Source organism: Arachis hypogaea, chromosome 7 (assembly GCF_003086295.3).
Source record: "Arachis hypogaea cultivar Tifrunner chromosome 7, arahy.Tifrunner.gnm2.J5K5, whole genome shotgun sequence".
Taxonomy (NCBI): domain Eukaryota; kingdom Viridiplantae; phylum Streptophyta; class Magnoliopsida; order Fabales; family Fabaceae; genus Arachis; species Arachis hypogaea.
In genome coordinates, this window is record NC_092042.1 from 72,155,954 (window position 1) to 72,180,323 (window position 24,370).

Consider the following 24,370-nt stretch of genomic DNA (forward strand, 5'->3'; position numbering starts at 1 on the left):
ACAATTCATGTTTAGAATGCCAAACAAGGATATAGTCTAACACATAAGTAGCTACAACACATGCATTAACAAAAAGTTCGTCCAGGCATTATATAAAACACATGGTATGCGGTGCTTAAATTCATCAATTTCAAGCCAAAATTTAAGCATCAACAACCTACAAATAAAAAATTGAACACTTGCAATGCAACAAACAAACAATTAAACAAAACTTAACCTACATTACCAAAATTAATTAACGGAAATGAAAATTAAGCAAGCAATAAACAAAACAAGGAAGAGTAAAAAGAGAAGAAGAAAGAAGAAAGAAGAAAAAAAATGAAGAAATACGGAGAGAGAGAGAGAGAGGGGGGCAGGGCGGCGGTGGTGGCTCTGGCGGCAGCGGGGTCACCGGAAACATGGGAGGGGTGGGTCTGGACTGCTGGGTTGGGGTAGGGTGAAAAAAGAAGAAAGAAGGAAAGAGTTGTGGTGGGTTGGTGCAAAAGAACATCCTTCGTGATTAACGCCCAGAGTGCAACCTGTGCGTAAGAACGTATGCGCACGCATTACTTTGAAGACTAATTTATCCAGATCGCACATGTGAAATTAGATAATTACGTGTATTATTTAATAGAAATAAACATTGAAAATTAGTTTGTATATTTTATAATATGAAAGACTAAAATGTCTTAATGATAAAAATCTTAGCAACTGAATTAGGTAATAACTGAAAAAGTTATATACAAAAATTTTATATTAGATTTCAGCGCATTCCGCAGGTCTAAATCCGGTTCAATTAAAAAACTGTACATTTGTTGCCTCTTTTAGTTCCAACACGTTACGATTAAAACATGATTACACATCACAGAAACACTAGAGAAATTGGCATACATAAGTGTACTAATAAAAGGTCAACAAGAATAGAATACACGCTGGTTTTTTTATATTTTTTATTTTTTTCCAATTTACAGATCTTCACATTACCAAAACTCATAGCAGCATCATTACAGATAAGCCTTAGCACCATTCAAAGCTACCATATGTAGCGAATCTTGTGCCAATCTATTTTGAATTCCATCTCAGGAACTTTCAGTTTTTTGAGCCTGGCAGGATATTTCTTGCGACCTGCTTGCTGTTGAAGGACATGACAAAGTTGTGGCAACATGTCATATGCCATCACAACAGCGACAGCTAGCACGAGAATCGACAAAACCACGCAGAACAGAAACTTGGTATCGACCTGCAAGTACAATATCTTATAACAAACTCATTATATGCAAATGCAAAAGCAAAAGCAAAAGCAATACCAAATTCTGATCAGTGCATTCGTGTATTATGAAATCTTTGTCAATTTTAAGGGGCTTGTATGGAAATTACTTGGATTGGAAATTTTAATTATGAAAATTTTTTTTACCCTCCCTTCCTCACATTCGCATACGTTATTGTATTCGTATTTATACTCCTCTTTGTATATCTTGATGTGCAACACAACTTACACATTCATAATTCAAATCAATCCTTTTCATATTTGATTCCAAAAGATAACACTTTGATATATAATTCCACTCAATTCAAATCAATTCGACTCCAAATCTCTTATGTTTCAAACACACTCTTAATAAACTTAAAAGATTCTTTTGGAAAAGAAATACGGTAAGCTAATTAAAATCAGAAGTTCACAAATTTGTTGCCAGCTTACTTTTATAGCATAAACTTCAGGAAACAGTACATACCTTTCCAAGAACTTTGCTTTGCCGGGGAAAATTTCTTTCCGCATGCTCAAGGCTATATCGTAGCATCTCAATGATGGTAGACTCAGTAGCTAGATCATCACAATCTGCAGGATAATTAAGAAAATATTAGATTTTCATGAACACAGGAACATGAATGGAAGGACAAGTTAAAAAAATTGGAATGCTACCAGGGATATCAAAAATTTGTATTGTTGGTGGAATTCCTAGTAATTCTCCCAAATAAGCACGGACACGGACACGGTCAAGCAGGGAAAGGAGATCCCCATGAGTGAAAACAAGAACAGGTTTGTCATCTGCAAGTAAGAACAAGCGGAATACTGAAAAAACTTGAATTTTGGTCCAACATATATTTTCAATGATATTCTCATAATTTTCAATATGATCAACAGCAGAATGTACACTATTTCAAGTATGCCTAAAAAATAAGGTGTGCAGGCCTCAATTTACTCGAGCATTGTGAAAAAGCTTCGCAACAGTATGTCAACAAACATTTCAGAGAACTAGGAAGTAGGAACAACCCAAATTGACTTTTAGTCTTTCATAAATGTGCATCCATTACCCTGCATCCATTACTTATAGTCTTTCATAAATGAGTCCTCTGTGCGGTTGAATATCTATTGTAATTGATTATCTAAGTTTACCCTGTTTTGGTTGAAGGAAAGAAACAAAAGTATTGGAATTCTTCCAACAGTCATTTACATTGTTATTGAGGTTACCTGCAATCTAATCATGATAGATATGAAATCGTGCATGTTTCATACCAAATTCCCACACCCCTCAAGCACAGGATTAAGTTGCACTATACAGATCAATGCGATTTACTGTCAAGTATATCATCATAATTATCTCAAACATAAAATAAACCTTAAAAAATTATAAGAAACCCACACTATCAGTGATTATAAAGACATTCACTACGAGTTCACTTGGAACTGGAAAATGTCAGAAATACAATATCCTACTGATAATAATTAGGAGAGCCCGACTTCTGTTCAAGTGTAAGATTCCACAGATTCAAAGAAAGAAAAGAAAAAGAGGCAGCCAGTGCATCACATCCCACGTTCCGCAAGACAAGGGAAAGACCACATCCAAAAGAGTTGTAGGTACCCTAACCTGATGGACATATCAATGGCTGATTCTATTATATCTTAAACCTGTGACATCAATACGTAGACAACACACTAAAGAAACTAAAAAAAATAAAAGTCGTGCATTTTTGTGCAGAAAACCATCAAACTATGTATTGTTGAGCAGCATTATGTTTCACTAGGACGTTCCACTTGTCTAGTTGAAATTTCATCGTGCAAGTTGAAGTTCAATTTTCCTCCACCTTGAACGAGTCATCTTTCCGAGTTCACAACTTAACACTAAGATCCAAGGTTCAGTCAGATCTATAAAACATTCTGAGTCATGAAGAATACACATGTGCAATCATTATTCATTTGACTTCATTGCTGCTAATAATTGATAAAATTCTTAAGAAATGGGCAAAGGTGCAAGGTGCTGCTACAAATGCTACAACTAATCACATATAAAATCTCTCTTAGGTCATAACAGTGTGGCCTATACGGTAGATTAGAAAAGCCAATAGTTTTCTCGAACAAGAAATATTCATCATTCAGGTATAGATACCAAACAGTTTTTATGCTGTAATGCTAGAAGGGAAGAATGTAGGCCATAGCCCATAGGTGATATGAGCCCACATGTTCTCAAAAGTGGGGAGGACTAGAATCAATAGAAAAGTAGTCAGGTGGATAAGAGTATGAGTATGAGAAAAAAAAAAGAGCTTTGGTTCATCAAACGTGTTCAATACTCAACACTATCTAGTGCATTCTCTTTCAATTTCCATTATTTACTATTGTTTATCCTTATATACTTCTCGTACCAACTACATTGCTTCAGAAAGATTTCCTAATAGAACAAAGACACCTAACTAGGACAAAATGAATTGGGGGAAAACAATCAACTTTTTGGTACATTGGTGGCAACAAGATTTAACCAAATGACTCGTGCTAACTACCTAAGCCCATTACAACTAGCCTTCTCCCATGGTATCATAGAAATAGAAAACACACATTACTATATATATACATAAGATTAATGGATGAGACTGAGAGTAAGTTCTCAGCACATACATTGGTGATAATGGATCTCAATTCATATATATATGCAGATGGTAGGAAAAGAATAATAGAAAAGCATATAATTGTCTTGAAAATACCTTTAAATGACAAGAATGGGCTGTTGAAAGTTTGAACAATTGTTTCAATATATTGTCTCTCCCGTGCACCAGTATCCTTCATTGATTTCAGAACCGAAAGACCATTTACAACATATATTACAAAATTAACTTTTCTGATCTTACTGGAAATGAAACCATTCTTGCGAGCTTTACACTTCAAACTTTTCTTTAATATTCGACTATCTGTCTTCCTGAGATATATATGTCAATATCAGCATGAGTGAATTTTGAATCTAATAATGTTTCTTTTATATTTTTATGTATAGACCTTACAACAAGCTCTCCATGACGAACACCTTTTGTCATCCAACTCTTCAGCACTCTATCATTCTCATTTTCATTCGAGTTGTCAGACAAACTACGTGTATCACATAGACAGATCGAGGTTGAGTGCCTTGGAATCATATACTCCTGGAGGAAGTATGTCCCATCTCCTGTAAGCAAATTATCTGGCATCAAAAGATAAACAAAGACATGTCATAAAATGAAATTACTTATTCATTATTCAAATTGACATTAAAGGTAAAATGAGAAATTGTACATGATACTTGTGCTCTTGCTGGTGCAAATTTATCATCCTCAAGCACCTTAGAGATTCTATTTATCATACTACTTTTCCCAGATCCTCCTGGACCAACCAATAGGAGGCATGTTGTCTTTGGTACATCATAATCACATGTCTGTAAGCCACCCACATTCTCAATCCATGCTCCAGGCTTGTAGCTGAGGCAATAAAATCACCAGATATGACATAATCAAATATGAAAGATAAAAGTAACGTTTCAGATCACACAAAACTAAACTTCAAGTTGGTTGGTAGCATGCACAACAGTGTAAAAGCTGATTCAAGATGAAACCACAGAAAAATTTCATGCTAGAAGTGATGCAATCAAATTGCCAATAGATCAATCATGGAAGATAAGGGTATGAAATAAGAGAAGTAGATATCTGCATTTAACATTGTGAGAAGCACCAAGTGCTTCAAGGCTTTGCATGCGAACACATAACAGGAATACCTAGGGCCTTTACATTTGAATCTGTTTTCCACTTGTTTATTTTGTCAAAAATATTGTCTTCACTGTTTATAAATCATAAAAATTTCAGCAACGTGGAGTTGGCCATCATTAGGAACCAAAACACTTTCAAGATTGCACAACCAAATGTTCCAATTTGAATACAATAATGGTTGCTCAGGAATCAGGATATTTAGACAGGATGAATAATGACCCAAAGTTTATGACTGATGTCCTGCAATCTTTGTTAAGGAGCTCAAAACAAGTGTAAGGGGAAATTTATTATTATTATTATTATTCCGATCTCCATGGCTTGGTAATTTTTATTCTTTTCTTCAGTTAACTGATCAGATACAAATTTCCAAGGGTGATACTAAAAGAATTCAATGTTTCAATGTGGAATCACAAATAACCAAAAAAAAAAAAAAAAAAATTGGGCGCTTTTAGTTAATAGAAAACTTAAATGAGACGAGAGTTGAAATAAGAACCTCAGGATTTTTTCTTTCACATGCTTCAAATTCTTGCTATCAATCGCGAATCGATCATAGCTTTGCGAGATTTCTTCATAGGCACTAAGCGTTTTCCTTTCATTGACTTCAAAATCAAACCTAGAAGAACACCATTCTTCGCTAGTTTCTCCAACATCTGACCCGTTCTCCACATTCACTCTATTGTCTCTGTCAGAAAACCATTGTCAAACGAATGATGACAAAGGAGCAAGGAAATCAACTATAAAAAAGAAAAAAGAAAGCAAAAGTATGAACTCTGATCACCTACCAAACTATGATCCAGTAAACTTTGCAATATACTCCTAAAATGTCACAATAACATGTATAGTATGATCCATATAGCTCTTCTTAGCTGCTTATTTCAATACATACGATCTTTATATTTTCCTCAAAAAAGAAAAATACTTCAAAAAAATAAAACCGAGGTTCTACCTTAAAATATGTTTAAAATGTCATTTTGTACAATATCGATTTGTTTTGTACATTTTACAATATGTTTTTGTACAATATGACAAAAACAAGGTGAAAATATTGAAGTTTAGGTATGCGCATGTTAGTAAGTTACAAAAATAATGGATTTCTCCAATAAGTAATTTTTGCACTGTACCAAATCAGCAGCACCTGAATTACATTTCAGGAAAAAACAACGGGTTTTAAACAACAACAGTATCAAAATCCACCGATGATAATAAAAAAAATTACCTGAGTGCAGCTGGGGAGTGAGAAGAAAGCAAGGTAAAATCCTCTTCCAACAAAGAGTCTTGATCTGCACATAAGAGGCATTAGCATGTTGGTAATCTGGTCGGACAAAAAAAATTGAAGCTTTTTTATTCTAAGAAAAGAAAAGAGGTTTTCATGCAGAGAAATCCGAAGGGGAAAGAAAAAGACACATAAAGAAGAAAGATACCATTAGAAACAACGGAGTCACCCCCCATGATGATCGTTGACGGCTCTTCTTCTTCTTCCACTTTATTCTTTTCTTCTTCTTGATGGGTACGCAAATGAAGTTTCGGTGGACTGGGACTCGGGGAGTGTTGGTAAAAGCGACCCACTGCCACGTATCTGGTCAAATATTTTTTTAGGTCTCCTCTTATTGTCAGATTGAGATTAATTACATTCATAAAGATAATAAAAATATCTTTTTTTTGTTTAAATATTTATATATGACATGATATTATTGAATATTTTTATTAAATTAATTAATAAGTTGATGGAGGAATATGTGCTAATTATTGAGTTGTGTTGAAGTTTCACACCAAAAAGAGAAATAGTAATAATAACTGTAGGAATAAAATGAAATTTACGATTGGTGGTGATTCAAATCGATTGGAATGGATAAAGGAGAACGGAGAAAAAAATAGTCCTGATTGCATCTTATGGTGCTTTTAACTTTGTTATGAAGGAAACGAAATTAAATATAAAATTACAGGGTGCATGGAATTGTTTGCAAGAAATTTCAGCTTGGTTTAGTTCTGTACTTTCTATGCACTTGCATCTAGCTTTTCTAAATTTGCTACTTTGAAGAAATAAAGCTAATTAATATTTTTGGTGATGATATGTGTGCCTGTTGCCTGTTGGTTTTAAACAATCCTACATTAATAAAAAACTAATAAAACTTCAAAAGCTTCTTTCTTAATAGCTAATCTCTTATCAAACATTTAGCAACATGTAGTTTTCTGCTAGGTTTTCATGTGTCTGTCGTATTCATGTATGCTTGCATTTGTCTTTAATTGTTTGTTGTCTATATTTACTGAGTAGAATCAGATTTCTGACATTATTTTTTTGATGGATACAAAAGATGACTGACAATGAGAATATAGAGGAAAAGACTTCCCGTGGGGCTGATTGGGAGGTTGTATCCCTCACGGCATCAACATATGCAGCTGCTTCTGGTCCTGACGAAGTTAAGTTGAAGGAAGATGTGTGTGCCCAGGATGAAGGAGAAATGTCACATGCATTGTTCATGTCTGGCCACTCTGTCTTTCCACCAAGTCAACATGAGAACTTGCTGGTGGAGCCTGACTATAGCGAGATTCTTGATGAATCTGGAAGCAAAGATGTTCCTGTTGGAAAGGATTAAGGAAACTTGACAATCACAGGATTGAATGCTTCAGGAGTTTGAGGGTATGCCGTATTTTGATGAGACAATCAGCAGGTTGTCTGTTCATGGGAAACAATTTGAGGAAGGTGCAACTCTACACGGTTTTGGTTTGACTGGAGAAGAAGAAACTATGTATGACTCTCCAAAGTACACTTCTTTCCACAGTGGAACCGATATTGGTTGTGTAGTAGCATGCGGAGAAAGCATAATTGAGGCCAAAACAACTGAGCTAGTAGAGCAAGGGTCAAATGTCGGTCCCGATTATGGCTGTCAACCACGACACCTACCAAAGATGATAGATACAGCCCTTTAGATCTTCCATGTGGAGCTTGGTGGAAAAGAAGAGCATTTCGTTCTGTATGTGTTGCAGCTACGGTGATGGGCGTTGTGATGGTTGGACACCACTGGCAGCAAGAAAGATTTTTGCAACTCAAGTGGCTGAATGTAAATGGCGAGGTATTTCCATTTTCATTCAATTGGTACAAAGATTGTATTTTAGTTTATTCAGTAAAAGATTTAGTTTTCATCAATTATTCATGTAAAAGTATCTTTTACACAGTCGTCTAACAAGATATAACTGCTAGACCAATAAATGTGTTTGGTTTTTATCTTAACCATTTTATAAGTCACATATAGAAGTTCATATTCTATGATAATTCAAAAACTTTTCTACACTGACTATGTATAAATAAATTCTTATTTGATAGATAGTGTGATGTTGAAAATGAATTTCTAGAAATGGAGAAGTTTATAGCCTGATTTTGTCACACTTTTTCGGACTAGTATCTTCAACTGTAATTGTACATAGCATATTTATTTTTTATTTAGCATCGCAGTATATGCACTTATTTTGTTGTTTCCACAGGCAAGAAGCAGGGTACTTGTTACCATATATCGACTCAAAGATATGATTGTCGGCAGCCACCGTCCAGTTTCCTTGATCAGAGGAGGCTCCTCTGGTGAAAGTTAAGATAAAGGCTGCTGTGAAAAGCTAAAGATAATAACAAAAACTGCTTTACATGAAGCTGAGAGAAGTGCTACAGGTTTCCAAAATACTAGGATTGGTCGTTTGAAATTTATGAACAACGTTGCGCTGGCTTCGTATTAGGATTGGTTGAGCTTCCTATTTGTGATTGTTGTTGAAATATTTATCTGGTGAGTTCTTTATCTTTGCCTTGATTTGCATTGTATATAGCTCTGAAATGTTCTTCAACTTAGTAAATTTGTATTTCATTCTATTTTTGTGGAATTCACGGTTTAGACACCAAAGATAAGATGTAAATGAAGTGGCTATTTGCCTATGAGTTGTAGCTCAAACGCATTTGTCTCCCTCTCCGAATGGGAGGGTTCAGGTTCAAATCTCTCTTTAATGTAACTTGACCCAAAAAAATGAAGTGACCATTTGAATTGTTGGTAGATTCTTCTATTACTTTTCATCTAACCACTATGGATTCTGGTCAAAACTATGATCATATATAAGATAGAAGCAATAATACTATTTGAAAATGCATTAGTAAAATGTGGTCTATTCTCCCTAATCAATGTATATTCCGAAATGGTACTGGAGAATGAGATCTTTTCTCTCTATTAAATCTTTTTACTCTCTACTATCTCTACTAAGAAACCGTTTGGTTCCTTAAGCACAGAAGCAAACTGAACCAACATCAATTCGTGTAATTCAGTTATGTTTTTCTGCTCCTGTTTCAAAGATTTAATAATAACGTGCTCTAACCAAAAAATATATATATTTAATAGTGTGATTAACATGTGAGGGCAATATAAAACTATTTAAGAGTAAAGTGACAAATAAGTTTTTGAAAATTTACATTTCGAACATATTAGTTCCCAAAAAATAAGTGTCAATAAAATTTTTTCAGAATAACAAATATGGATAAATTAATTCAAATTAAAAATTTTTACCTTAATTATAGGGACTAATTTGAAGGTAATATATCTACATCTACTATTCTAAAGAACTTTATTCGTACTTTTTTTTAGGGATTAATTTATCCGAAATATTCAGGATTTATTTATCGCTTTACTCACAATTTAATAACGAATGATTAACTAATAGTGACCAAACCAAAAAAAGGTCAGCATGAAACAGGTCAGAATAGGCCATGCTTTACTCTTAAGTTTGGTCTGTAGTCTGAAATAGGCTTTTTGATGAGTATTGCGTCTGACTTGTTGTCAAATCTGACCTGACTTAAAGTTTGTCAATAGGCATTTTTTTAATAAATAATTAAAGGGTTAAGTATTTTTTTTTCTCTAAAGTCTTGGTGAAAATCAAATTCGTTCCCAACCTTTTTTATTGTTATTAAAATCATCCTTAACATTACAAAACGTTATAAAATCATCCTTTTGTGCATTAACAACATTTTTCCGAACAATTTTATCCTTAAACAAAAATAAAAAATATTAAAAAAGAAAAACCACCCCACCCTATCCTCCCATCTAAATCAGAAAAAAAAAGAAAACAAAAGATACCGAACAAAAGAAGAGAGAAACAGAGAGGAAGAAGAAAGAAAAGGAAAGGAAAGGAAGAAGAGGAAGGTGATGGCGGAAAAGAGTGCGGCCGCCACCGTAGCTTTCGCCGTTGTGTCTTGACTATAGAGAAAGAAAGACAAAACGAGGAGAAGAGAGAGAGAATGAGAGAATAGAGGAAGGTGGAGAGGTTGGGAAGGGGGAGAGCGGAGAGTGGTTAGATCGATAGAAGCGTCTTTGAGTTCGTCATCTTCAGCTTTGAATTCCCCGATATGGTGGCACTGTGACATGTTCTAGGAAGGGAGAGGCGGCGCTTGTAGTGGCTGTTGGCTTTTGACAGACGGCGACGGTGGGTGGCAGTTGGAAGGAAGAGGAAGAAGAATGGGAAGAAGAAGGAGGGGCGCACTGAGGGCGGCGGCGGCCAGAGGTTGATGGCAGTAAGTTCCCACACCGCACCGTTACTTCCTTCCTCCTCTTTCTATTCTTTCTTTTTTTTATTTTTGAAGAATATGAACGTCTTTTTTTATTTTTTTTAATTTCTATTGTTGCTGATTTTGGATCTGAAGTTACGGTGATGATTGTTAAATTGTTGTTAAATCTAAAATTTCTGTTAATTTATTTTGTGGATGTTGCTGTTGCTGTTGATTCACTTTGATTTTAGTGTTGCTGAAAATGTGTTACTATTGCTGAATTTGTTGAATTTGTTATTGAATTTGTTGTTGCTGAATTTGGCTGTTGTTGTTGCTTAATTTTTTTGTTAACTTGAACGAAAGCATGTTGTTAATAGAGTTTGAGAAGAGAGAAAATGGGGGTTGGTGTAGAGAGAGAAAGGTAGGTAAGGGAAGAAACTTAGGTTGGGAGTTTGAGTTTATTGGGTTGTTGGGGGAGAGAACAAAGTTTAGGTCTTTAGTTGGAGGAAGAAATGGGTTGGGAGGATGATGGAGAAAGAAAGGGATAATGAAGCCGCTGCAAATGGGTTGGGAGGATGATGAACAAAGTTAATTTATTTTATAATTTATTTTTTACAAGGGTAAATTTGTCTTTTTAGAGTGAAAAGGATAATTTTAAAGCGTTTTTAAACGTTGAGGATGATTTTAATAAGAAAAAAAGGTCGATGACGATTTTGATTTTGACCTTATACCTTAAGAACGAAAAAAATATTTAACCAATATTTAAATTTAAGGTATAATTTAATTTTCAAAATTATAAAATATAATTTAATTAATAAAAATACACATATATAATTAAAGAGAGAAATGACTTAGTGAAAAAAAGCATTTAAATATTATAGAAGACCTAAGTTTTTTTTTGTCTTATACATTACACAACACACACCCACTCACACACACTGTTACTACTAACATGAGTTCTATATTCCTCAATGAAGATTCCAACTTGGATGCAACTCCCAGTGAGGCAGGTGATGCTGCCATTGATCCAAGGCCTCGAATGTGAACACCCAAGTTTAAACCCTTCTTATTACATTTTTCTAGCATAATAAAATTCTATATATATCTTTGTAGGCCCAAGCTGGATCTGGGGTTTGGGTATTTTTTGGTTAAATTTGATATTGCTGCAGATCGTGAGAAAGTCATTCTTGGTGGCCCGTGGTTGATAGACGGTCACTATGTTGCAGTAAAGCCATGGAACGTGAATTTTAGGCCATGCGAACAATCCTTTGAATCAACGCTAGTATGGATTCGAGTCTCGGGACTTCCAATTTGGTGCTATCAAGAACAAGCAATGCTGCGAATTGCTTCTGCAATAGGGGTTCCAGAAAGTAGACTTGGTCACTAAGCTTGTAGAAAGAGGAAAATATGCCCAAACTTGTGTTCAAATTAATCTTGGGTTGCCTATAATCAAACATATTGTAGTGGAGGGTGTGACTCATAAAATGGAGTACGAGAGTTTACAGCTGATTTATTCTACTTGTGCACAGTATGGGCATGATAAATCGTTGTGCATGGAGAAGGAGTCCTTAACAGGAAATGGTGATTCTTTTGGTGATGGAAAAAATAATGAAGCCCCAACACTAGTGCCACACAACAATCATGAAATTCAAAAAGAGGTTGAATCGGAAGCTCGTGATTTGGGTGAGAATTCTCGTAATTTGGGCGAGAAGTTAGGAGTTGTTAAAGGGAAGGATGCAGTTACGGAATCATTGGCTCCTCACGTTCTTGATGGTCATGTTAATGAGGCATGCATAGATGATGGAGAACAAGTGTTGCGTAAGGGAAAATTCACAATGGACCATCCATCAAGTTTGAAGGACCAAGATGGAAAGCAGCACAAGTATGGTTCGAGAAGGGTTCCAAGGCCCAATTTGCATGGTGATGGAGGCAAATCAATTGGCATTAGGATGGGGTAGCGAGGAAAACATGAAATTGCGCCATCTCCATCGTGTAGAACTCCTGCACATCGTGGAATTTCTCTCCAGAAGCGTCCGTGGCCTTCTTCCCTGCAGAACTTGCTAGTTGATAAAAATGGTGGCGCAACGGATCAAATCTTAGCAGATGGAAGCATGGCGGGTGCACCGATGGGGGGTCCGAGGGTGGCAATTATTGAGGATCAGAGTGTGCCAGTATCGCAGGACAAACCACCTATTGAGGTTGGTGATTCTATTTAGAGTTTATGTTCTTATTTATTCTGTCCCTATTATTTATGGATATTTTAAATATGATTGCTTGGAATATTAGGGGTGCTTCTAATAAGTTAGTCCGGGTGCATTGTAAGGAACTTGTTAGAAAATTTAGACCTATTTTCTTTATTGTGGTTGAAATTTACTCCACTTTCAGCATTTAAAATTATTTTGGGAAAGGTTGGGGTATCACTCTATTGGTATAGTGGAAGCAGAGGGGCATAAGGGAGAATTCGGTTTCTATCCTCTATGAAGGGTGTTTGTTGTAAGTTCATTGATGCTTTTGATCAGGGTGTTACTGTTGAGGTTCAATCTAATAATTTAATTTGGAGGTGTAGTGGTATTTATGGTAGCCCTCAATTTAATAAAAGGATTCTCCTTTGGGATTATCTTGTGGCACAATCCATGGTGTTTCAAGGACCTTTAATTGTTCTTGGTGATTTTAATGAAGTCATATTTCTCATGAATCTAAGGGCTGTCAATTTTCTCATCAAAGAGCAGACAGGTTTGCTACTTCATTAGGGGATAGTGGTTTGTTTAATCTGAAGACTATTGGGAGACAGTTTTCTTGGTACAGCAGGGTGAAAAATTATATTGACGTGGCAAAAAAGCTTGACCGAGTCTGTATAAATAGTAGTTGGTTATCTATCTTTCCAAATGCTTATGTAGAAGTTTTAAATAGGCTTTAGTCTGATCATTGCCCTATTCTGGTGCGTTGTAAAGGTCGTCCCCATCCTAAAGGGAATGGATCTTTTCGATTTGTTACTGCTTGAGCTACTCATCCCAGGTATGAGGATATTGTGAATCAGTCATGGTGGTATGGTAATAGAAGGATTCATGGCAAGCTTTCGGAAGTGCAGAAGAATTCATTAGAGTTTAACTCGAAGGTGTTTGGTAACATTTTTGTTAAGAAATGTGAATTAGAGTAGCAGATTAACTATTTACAAAAGTGTTTGGAAGTGGTGGATAGCATTTATTTGCGTCAAAAAGAGCAACAGTTGCTTGATGATTATAATAATAGTCTAGTGCAAGAAGAGCTCCTATGGTTCCAAAAGTCCAAAGAGCAGTGAGTAAGGTTTGGAGATAAGAATACAAGATTCTTTCATATTCAAACTCTTGTGCAAAGCAAGCATAATAAGATTCATGGCCTTTTTCTCAAGGATAGAGTGTGGAAAACTGATTCAGAGGTTCTGAGTCGAGAGGCAGAGTCTTTTTACAAAAACTTATTCTGTCATTTGGATGATGTTGATTTGGGTTGCCTTAGTGATAAGCCTCTTCCTTCTCTGAATAAAGAAGCTTGCAATGATCTTACGACACCAGTTACTGTGGAGGAAGTCAGAACAGCTATTTTTCACATGAACTCCTTTAAAGCTTCGAGTCCTGATGGGTTTCAAGCTTTCTTCTTCAAGGAATATTAGAAGATCATTTGTCTTAATGTTTGAAAGATGATTTAGCAGGCGTTCTCCGGTGTTACTCTTGATCCAAGAATGATGGAGACTTTACTAGTTCTTATTCTAAAGGTTGAATCACCGGTATCTATGAAAGATTTCAGGCCGATTAGTCTCTGCAGTAGTTTACAAGATCATCACAAAGGTCCTTGTTAATAGGCTCCGTCCTCATCTTGCGGAGATTTTTGGCCCGCTTTAAGGAGGATTTATTCCTGGATGAGGAACTCCTGACAACATCATTATTGCTCAAGAAGTCCTCTACTTTATGAAGAAGACTAAATCAAAGAAAGACACACTGGCCTTTAAGATTGATCTGGAGAAAGCTCATGACAAAGTTGACTGGAGGTTTTTAGGCCATACCCTTAAGAGCTTTAGTTTTCCCAAGCCTACAATTAATTTGATTAAGAATTGTGTCACTGCTTCCTCCTTATCTATTCTTTAGAATGGAAATTGTCTGAATGTCTTTACTCATAGCCGGAGTCTTAGACAAGGAGATCCTATGTCACCTTATCTTTTTGTGTTGTATATGGAGAGATTGGCATGCTTTATTAGTCATCAGGTTGATTTGGGCTTGTGGGAGCTAGTTGCTATTTCTAGAGGAGGACCAAGAATATCCCACTTAATATTTGCGGATGACTTGCTTCTATTCTGTAAAGCTACAAAGAGACAAGTGCAAAATGTGATGTTGGTTTTTGAGACCTTTTGCAAAGCATCTGGGATGAAGATGGATTATATTCCCAAACACCCCCTTTGCCAACTCCCGTTACAATCTCTGGATACTTTTTATTCTCCTTTATCTCAAAATATGAAAGGTAATATTCTTTCTTACAATCCAGATGTGCAAACAGGTCCGGAAGTGGGTTGGTATTGGTTTAGGTCTACTGCCAAAGTCTATGACTCACACAATAGTTACTTGTGGTTGTGTAAGCAGCTGTTTGGTTGGGATGAGCAGGAGAATTGACTTTGGCTTTGGCGCCATCTTGTTCCGAAAAAGTACAAGTTTTTGGCTTGGCTGTGTCTAAGGAGACTCTTCCTACTGCAAGTTTTCGCTTCAGAAGAGGGATGTCATCATTGGATAGGTGCCCAAGAAGTCTTCTAGCCAGGAATTGGTTTTACATTATATTCGGGATTGTTCAAAAGATCAGCTTGTATAGCATAGGTTGGATATTTCTTGTCATCCTTTGGATTTGAAGAACTGGTTTTTGTATCATAGCAGAGAGCATCTGTTCATATTCTTTTTGGGACTTTGGTAGATATGGCGAGCAAGGAATAATGACATATTTAATCCTCATGAAACTTGACCTCCGAAAAAAGTGATTTGTCTGGCATTAACTTCAGAAAATGAGCTTAGGAATATTTTTGAATTACAACGAATGTCCTTTCCCTCTATTCTAAATGGTTTTTGAAATCCCCCATCAATTAATACTTTTAAGATTAATTATGATGCTAGTTATCCTGATTCGGGTGATAGTGTTGGTTTTGCTTGTGTTATTAGAGATTTTAACGAGAGTTGGCAAATGGGGTGTTTGGGAATAATTGAGAGTAATAGTATTCTTCAAGGAGAATTGTTTGCTATTTGAAGAGGATATCTCTTAGCCTGAGATGTGGGTCAACAAGATGTTATTTGTGAGACGGATTGTGTGGAAGCGTTTAATCTTGTTACTAATCACCAAGATGGTTTTGGGTTTATTGATCTATTAGTGCTCAAAATAAGAGATATCATGCATTGAAATTGGCGTGTTGACTTTCATTTGATTATGAAAGATGCAAACATGGTGACAGACACTATGACAAAGATGGCGATGAAGTTACAACTTTCTCATATAGAGTTTCTTTCACATTGGGAAGAGTTTAAGTATAAGCTTAAATGAAACAATCCTCTATTTAAGCAGTTCATTTATTTTATTTGTTTTGTTTTTTTTTTTTAGTTTATTTAAATTACCAAAAAAAAGTTAAGCTAACAGACCCAACAAATTATTTCAAAAACCTAGACTTGACATTTTAAAGAATTTAGACTTTTTAAATATAATTTGAATTTGGATATATTTTCTATTAGATTAGGCCAAACACATGTAAAGCACCGTGTAGTCTTTTTCCATCCCTAAATCTCAAGTTTGATTTTTTTTTTATTATTTATATAATTTAGCTACTATTAACGCTAAAAATAAAAATTTAAGTTATCAATTAAGAACTTTTTTTATATCGAAAATGATACAAAGTTTACTTTTTAAAGTATTTATTATGTATTTATTAGATAAAAGGTTTAAAAATTTGTTAGTACTTAGTAGGAATCTTAACATGTGTCCTATGCTAAACCCTTATTTATAAATGGAAAATACAATTTGCATATTCATTTTTTTATGAAGAAATTTTGATGGTGGCTGCACAGTTGGACCGAACAGACCGGCGTGTGCAATCAGTTTTGGGGGCATCCGTTCCACCTGCACAAAATCAACAAGTCATATATATATATATATATAGAACATTAAAAACCTTTGATTCTCCGAATTTTAATAAGTATGCATAGTCATCAACCTAGAAGCTTTTGATTATTCTAGCTGATTACATTAGAAGTCATATGCATGATTTATTTTCAAAAATATTATTTATATACTAAAATCAGTTATGTATATAAATATATATATTATTTAATTTATTTTTAATATATATTTTATATTTTATTATATATTTTATACTAATAATTAATTTTAATAACTGATTTTAGTATATATATAACACAGTTGATAATTTTATTCATTGAGAGTGTAACAGAATATCAAAATCATTTTCATTAAAATCTTTGTAAACAAAATTCAACTGAGGTTTTAAAAAGAGAATTAAAAATGAAATTTTCAACGAAGACTATTAATAATCTAGAAGCAGAGACAATGTTTACGGGATATTTCAATTTTAGTACCTGGGAATGGACACAATAATAAAAAAAAATAAAAAACTCCAAAAATGAGTGGAAAAACAAAGTTGAAGTAAAAAATAGACGTATATGTTGCATCATATACTAAATCGACTCTCCTATATTGTCATATACGGGAATTCAAATTATACTTGTATTCAATAATGATAAAAATTTGAGTTAGCATTATAGAGCTATAAAATGCATTATTAAAACATTATTAATTTACACTTGCGTGCAGAGACTAACTAACTAAACACGTTGTGTGACACTGACATTACGAAAGCAAGGAGAGAAAAAAGAAAGAGGGAAAAAAAAAAGGAAAGAAGAAAGAAGAAAGACTTATTAAAAGACATTAATTGGGGAATTTGCACATCTTCTTCTTCTCTACCTAAAACGCGCTTTAGCTTATCCTATTTATTTATTTATATACATGTAAATGTAAATAACCTATCATTGCTTCTCAAAGAAAAAAATAATACCAATAGCAACAACTTCTTTATCCTAAGTTCATAACTAACCATGAGTCTCAGTATCAATCACCAACAAGCTCCTGGTAAATTGTTTAGTGCACTATTATATTCTTTTATGTTTTTTTCTGTTGAAGATTGATGGTAAAATTATTATTCATTCATCAAAATTGACCTCCCAACCTTGAGAAAAAAGCTTTTGATCTCTCTGTCTTTCTGAATTATTGAACAAAATAGGCACGTCTCTTGTCTGAAGCCATCAAATTCTTGAGTCTACAAATTTAGATCCAAAAAACCGAGTTTATAATCGAGGTTTACAATTTAAACATACCTAAAGCTGTGCTGATTGAAACGAAATATATATTGAGGTGCTTGAGTAAAACAAAAAGTACATGTCTTATATTCTGGTGACATATAGATAGTGATGTTTGATTATTGTTTTTATTGAGCAGTGACTGCATATCCAGCAGTAAGTAATGAGGGCAAGCATGCACCACCACCACCAGTGGGTTATCCAACCAAGGATGGCCCTGCAACCCAACAACAAACTCTTCCTGTGGTAACCACTGCCAGGGGTGACGGCTTCTGGAAGGGATGGTATTACTTCATTTCCTTTCTTTCTATCATCTATTTAATTTTTAATGGAAAAATTTAGGGACCAGTAATTTTATTGTATTTTGACCAGTATGTAACCAGTAGATAAAGGTGAACCATTGGATAAAATCTCACACCAATCTCATACCATCAAATTATCATTGATGGCTAGTTAATGACTACCAATTACAAATATTGCTGCCCCTAACATTACTCATTTTTAATTACTTTAGTCTCTTTTGGATTTAATTACTTTATTTCTCAATAATTTTTTTGTTTTATAATAAAATAATGATAATATTTATATTAGAGCAATACTCTAAATCAGTCTTTAATCAATTTTTAGTCGAGCATTTTAGGTCTTAACAAATTTTAATCACTAAATCAATTCTAAACTTTTACTTCATGAGATAAATCAGTCTATATATCATAGTCTTTATTTTTGTAAAAAGATTGATGTAAAAATTATTATATTTTTATTAAATGATGAGATTAAAATTTAGTGATTAAAATTTTTTTAGACTAATCTGATTTAATAATTAAAATTTGTTAATAATTAAATTATCCAACTGAAAGTTCTTTACGAAGCAATTTGGTATATTACTCTATATTATTATCATACTTTAAAGTGTTGATATATAAAAGTAAAGATATAATATCTCTCTTAATCAGGTCAGAGATGATAGTGTCTATTTTAAGAGAGAACATTCTGAATACAATAGAACATAGATTAGTCTCTATTCTTGATCATTGAAAAACAATATACTACTGAGAAATAAGAAAAAATAAAATGACTAAACTATGTATATATTCTTAATAATAGTGAGAAATAAATACTCTGAAGAAATATAGAAGTAATACTATATGTATTACATATGATATGATTTTTTGTGGATAATTTAAGTTTGACTGAAAAAGTTAAGATAAGGATAAAATTAAAATTTATCAAAAATATTAAGAATAATATTGAAACAAATTAAATATTAGGAGTATTTTTAAAATTTTTTAAATAAATTAAATATTAAGAATATTTTTAAATTTTTTTAAAAATATTAAAAATTAAAAATATACTTTAACTTTAATTTCACAATGATAGAATTAAACTCAAATCTCATGTTTTCATTCCAACATATTGATCTCTCAAAGTAAATTTTATTTTATTTTTCACTCTGTTGTATTTTTCTGCAGTTGTGCTGGATTATGTTGCTGCTGTGCCCTGGACTGTTGCCTCTGATGATTGAAATTTCACTGCACTATTGCAGATATAGAAGATTTATGTTTCTGTTTTCTTTTTTATGTGATTTTCGGCTCTTTGCCAAACGATTCTTGTGCCTTGTCTAACAAGGATCTATTATATATATAAATGGGCAGCACCTGTAATTTGTTGATCATTTGCTTTATGCTTCTAAAGAAATATCATTAACAGCATAACAACACATGAAAAAAGAAAGAAAATGAATACAATAATAACGACAATGGTCTTCTCAATTATAGCAATTAAACTAGTAAGGATAAATGGAAAGAAAAAAAAAACTGCGTGAGTCAATCATATATAAGATCATATATAAGATCGGTCTATAATAAGCTCAAGTCGAGCCTTTTCAATGTACACAAAATATAATTTATAAATATATCTCACATGGGCTAATAATAATAATTATTTTTTTTACATTTACCCCAAACTTTTTTAAATTCATAAAGTGGAACCTTAATTTCTTTTTCTGTAAAGTGTAAGCTCATGCACCTTTCAATTCATCTAGAACTATCACCACCTACTCCACTCTTCTCTTGTTTTTGCTCTCGCCGTGGCCATCAAGCAAGCACTCGCTGTCGATCTCATCTCATTTTCCGGTGTCGTTCCTAGGCTCGTTCTCCCTGTCTTCTCTTCTCTCTTCTCTCTTCGAGTCGTCGTCAGCACCGTGGTGCTCTGTCTTCTCTTTTATGTTCCACTTTCAGAGTTCTAATGAAATCTCAGTTTCAGGTATGAATTTGCTTAATTGATTTAATTTTTCTTGTTCCAATACAAATTAAGAATGCTTGTGTATATTCACGAAGCATGCCAAATTATTTTTCAATAACACAATGAGTACCTATTAGTCTTCTTCAATTCTTCCTCTCTCGTTCTGTTCCTTCCATTTCCTCTCTCCAAATCCACGATTTTTCACCTTTTTTTGTTAAATTATGATTACGATGGAATCTGTATCCTAGAACAGCGAATAATTTAAGATTATGAACTGGAAAGAGGCCCCTGTTCGTGATACAGGATTTTTAATTTTTAAATATTTTTTCAATGCCTTATCCTTTTTTCTGTGCTATACGATTGGAAATCAAATGGTTGAGTCATATTCAAACATGAAATCCCAAAATCTCCATCAGATACATCACAAAGTATGTGGGAATTGGAAAATGTTATTTTCTTCTGTTGCTTATTTGGAAATATAAAATAAATACATTTTTTAAATTAGTGGTTCATGAATGATGACAACTAAAATAAAATGGTCTCATTTATTTTGCTTATTTGATTCTTGAGTTTAACTATGTGGAGTTCATGTCTTTGTTTTAACAAATTTTGAGAATTTTTCATACAGGAGAAAAATAGGACCTATCAATTTATTTATATGTTACACTCTGAATTTAGAAATATGTAATATTGAGTTCTTCGAGCAATCTTTTTCATTATTTCAAGCCAATGTGGACTTAATATGAAATGTCATCATATAATATCTCAAATACTTTGTTAAAGTTTATCATCATTATTTGACATCTCCCATAATAAGATGGTTTTAATTTATCTCTGCAATTGACAGTTTGAACTACTCTAATGCTCGCTGCCAGACTATAAACAAAAATTGGATTCATATGCTCACTTATAATCTGTATGCCATGCATAGGCTTTTATTGTTTACTTGTGTTTCTCCTTACCATCATTAACTTTGGATTTTAACAAATCTTGTCAGGAAGCTCATGGGAAATCAACTCCAAATTGGAAGGCTTTTGGAGTTCCTATTGTGTCTAAGCATTGCAATGTTACAAAAAGATCCAATCTCCATGATCTCTATCTAAAGTTGCTAAATTCACTTCAAACTGAAGAATCCTTAGAAAATTTAGATTTGAATAACAAACCGAAAAGAATGGCAGAAACGGAGGGGACGGAATCACCTCATTTAAGTTCAAGTATGAATGGGGAAGATTCTTCTTCAGATGGAGGACTGGAGTTTTACATAATAGATAAAAAAGAAATTGTCAAGGATTCCAAGATATCAATGAATGAGCCACTGGAAATAAAGAGATGCTTAGCTAAAATAATATACATGACAGTAGTTCATGAAGTTTTATCTTTGCAGGGAGGAAAAAAATCAAAGCAATTACTAGCAACCATAGCTTCTTTTTCTTTTCTATTTTTAATGTGTATTTTGCTGAGGAATTAGGGAGAATGAAGTGGAAAAAAAATAAATACTGCATAGTTTGCCATTCTTAAAGAAGAAGAGGATTTGAGTAGTACTGTAATGTTTGCCATTTGTCAGTTCTCAGAAGTATGGACCATGTTTCCAATTTGGGGTTAAGGTGTTCCAGAACTCCTCTTTGATTGTTGTACTAAACTACTAATAGTAGTTAATGAAGCCTTAATCTATCACATCCCTATTTTCTGATGTCATTTGAATATTAGAATACAAAAAAATAAAAATAAATAAATAATACCACGAAACTGTACAGAAAAAGACTATACTAGCTAAGAGAAAAAAATATATGTTAGGGAGATAATAAAAAATCAACCCAAACACCTAAAAAAATTGATCTCCCATATCATGTAGCATATCTTGTATGCACAATACAATCTATCATTCACAGTAGTCATTATAGAGGATTATATGATCCTTGATATTGATAATTTAGAATGGTAATAATAATACACACGATAAGTAATACATTTTACTGCGCTGACAGTAGGTTATTTTGGGCATCTCTAATCCTTCTCCTCAGCATGCAGTAGTCCACTCTGCAGATCTATGGCACTTTGCTATGCCGGCGGCACATAAATAGCATTTGCAGCTGTTCTTGCTGCTGTGAGTGCATTTTTTGCTTTTGGAAGGTTCCTTAATGAGAAGTGTAGCTTGCTTTCTAGCAAGTCTATGTCTACAAGTAGAAGCTTGTCATCTAATCTTCTAACCTCTTTGATCAAGTTGGAGAGTAAAGTCAAAACTTCTGAAAACTCCTTATTTTCCATTAGAAGTACTGCAAGTCTTGCCTCAACTCTCTGCCTCAAGAACGTACGCTTCTCAACACGAGTCCATTGTACCATTTCTTTGCAGAGTGCAATTTGAAGAGCAGATGTTCCTGAAATTTTAGCAACTGTACAAGAGCTGCAAAACACATATACACAGTGTCTTCCATATTAAAAACCACCAAAATGGTGAGATTGAAAATCCAATATCAGTAATGTCACTATCTCAAATTACAAGCTCAGATCCATTTCCAAAAGCTAAAGAAAACAATAACATACACAATTAGTATTATTGCAACTACTGAAAATCTAACATGTTCCACAACCTATGATGCCGAAACACTTTATTTTTGTTCAACTATGCATATCGAATGTGCATATGCATCAAATACTAACATTTTAAACTTCTTACATTGTCAATAACTTTTTCATGAATTTCAGAATACACATATGCAACATAGTATACCACTAGTTTAAAGCAAAAAATGGAAACAAAACACAATAAAAAGCCTTCGGGTATTTTCATAAATTTTTTTATTTTTACAAAGTTTGAATTTATTTTACTCACTGTTGATGTTGATAGCTCATGGACATTCAATAATCAATTAGATATAAATCTAATCACCAATTTTCACATCACCATAACAGAGTCAATAAAAAAGATTGATCTTCTGTACCAATTTTCACAACTGGATACTGGAATGACAAACTCAAGAAGCTGCAACAAGTAATTTAAAGTTATAGAGATAAGATTGAAAAATCTCAACTTTAATTCAGTTTCCTGTTCCTTTCAACTCAACAATTATAGGCCCCAATACTGAAATTCCCAACAATAGTGAACATCATTACTACAAAAGAATCTCCATTTTTTAAACATTAAATCAAAATATATAACAAAAGAAACTTTATTAAAAGAAACTTTATTAAAAAAAAATTGGAAAAGGGGGGTAAGTACCTGTTTACGTTCCCTGGACCTAGCAACAGACTCTTGATCATGTGTCTCGGCTTCTGAAGAGTGGCCTTGTCCATTGGTTCCTCCCCCGCCCTTCTCTTCCCCTTTGCCACCGCAGCTGCCCCTCCTGATTATTACTATTTCTTTTTCAAAATTAACACAGGTAGATTAGAGTACTCACAAGCTTAATCGCAACCTCTTCATTTGTCTGAATATTGGTACCCACACAAAAACTATTAAAATAAATTAATATAATAAACCCTAAAATGAGAAAGCTCACCGAGATAGATCTCTCCAAAGGATACGCCACATATTTTTCGACCAATACAAAACTTGTTTCCAACTAGAGGCTCCATTAAAGGTCATTCTCTTTTGACTAAAATCCTAAAAAGGTTTAAAACTTCAATGGATTATTAATTCCCAATTCCCTTAAGACAGCTTCTATCTCAGTAATTAGTCAAAAGAAACAACACACTTTGTTTTATCAATTCACAAATTATTTTATCAAGTTATGAATAAAAGAGTTTGAGAGGATCAATCTTCACCAAATATTATTCCTGTTCACTTATTTAGTTTTATAATATTTACAAAACATTGTGACAATTCATCAAAATACATGATTCCAATATGAAATTGATACTAGTGACTATTAACAACAATCTGGGCATGCGTCTGTTTTATGCAATCGGTGATTTTGCAAAGGTTCAAGAGGTCTGTGTAATACAAAGATTCTTTTATGTGAGGTTTTGGGACCAAAAATTGTTGCACTCTATGGAATACGCCATGCATTTCTTTGCTATGTCATCAAAAGAGAATATAATATATATATATATATATATATATATATATATATATATATATATATATATATATATATATATATATTTATGCTACAGCATTTGGTAAAAGTAAGAGTTTCCAAAAGTGATCGTTAATCAAAAGAGAATATAATATATATATATATATATATATATATATATATATATATATATATATATATATATATATATATATATATATATATATATTACAGCATTTGGTAAAAGTAAGAGT

The 24,370-nt window shown here is 33.5% G+C and overlaps 2 protein-coding genes, 1 non-coding gene and 1 pseudogene across 4 annotated transcripts; 2 read left to right on the plus strand and 2 right to left on the minus strand.

Moving 5' to 3' along the window:
* Positions 1-841: 841 nt before the first annotated feature.
* Positions 842-7,117, minus strand: LOC112703391 (uncharacterized). 2 transcript variants are annotated; one of them, XM_025754813.3, is made up of 9 exons: positions 6,405-7,117; positions 6,200-6,263; positions 5,477-5,665; positions 4,517-4,698; positions 4,244-4,424; positions 3,955-4,166; positions 1,901-2,026; positions 1,713-1,816; positions 842-1,219 (listed from the first exon to the last, which is right to left on the minus strand). In XM_025754813.3, exons 1-9 carry the CDS (start codon positions 6,616-6,618, stop codon positions 1,013-1,015), a joined length of 1,479 nt encoding a protein of 492 aa, XP_025610598.2. In that variant the 5' UTR covers positions 6,619-7,117; the 3' UTR covers positions 842-1,012. The 2 variants fall into 2 exon arrangements, with proteins under 2 accessions (XP_025610598.2, XP_025610597.1); XM_025754812.3 differs by having other exon boundaries at positions 842-1,234; positions 6,405-6,584.
* A 63-nt stretch (positions 7,118-7,180) lies between these two features.
* Positions 7,181-8,715, plus strand: LOC112703392 (ATG8-interacting protein 1-like; annotated as a pseudogene).
* Positions 8,716-17,221: 8,506 nt separating this feature from the next.
* Positions 17,222-21,793, plus strand: LOC112703393 (uncharacterized). Its single transcript, XR_011864122.1, has 4 exons — positions 17,222-17,635; positions 18,002-18,146; positions 19,332-20,124; positions 21,101-21,793. It is a non-coding gene; the product is annotated as an uncharacterized protein (transcript).
* Positions 21,794-21,922: 129 nt separating this feature from the next.
* Positions 21,923-24,023, minus strand: LOC112704133 (26S proteasome non-ATPase regulatory subunit 11 homolog). Its single transcript, XM_072199613.1, has 3 exons — positions 23,598-24,023; positions 23,321-23,460; positions 21,923-22,504 (listed from the first exon to the last, which is right to left on the minus strand). Exons 2-3 carry the CDS (start codon positions 23,392-23,394, stop codon positions 22,162-22,164), a joined length of 417 nt encoding a protein of 138 aa, XP_072055714.1. The 5' UTR covers positions 23,395-23,460; positions 23,598-24,023; the 3' UTR covers positions 21,923-22,161.
* Positions 24,024-24,370: the final 347 nt, after the last annotated feature.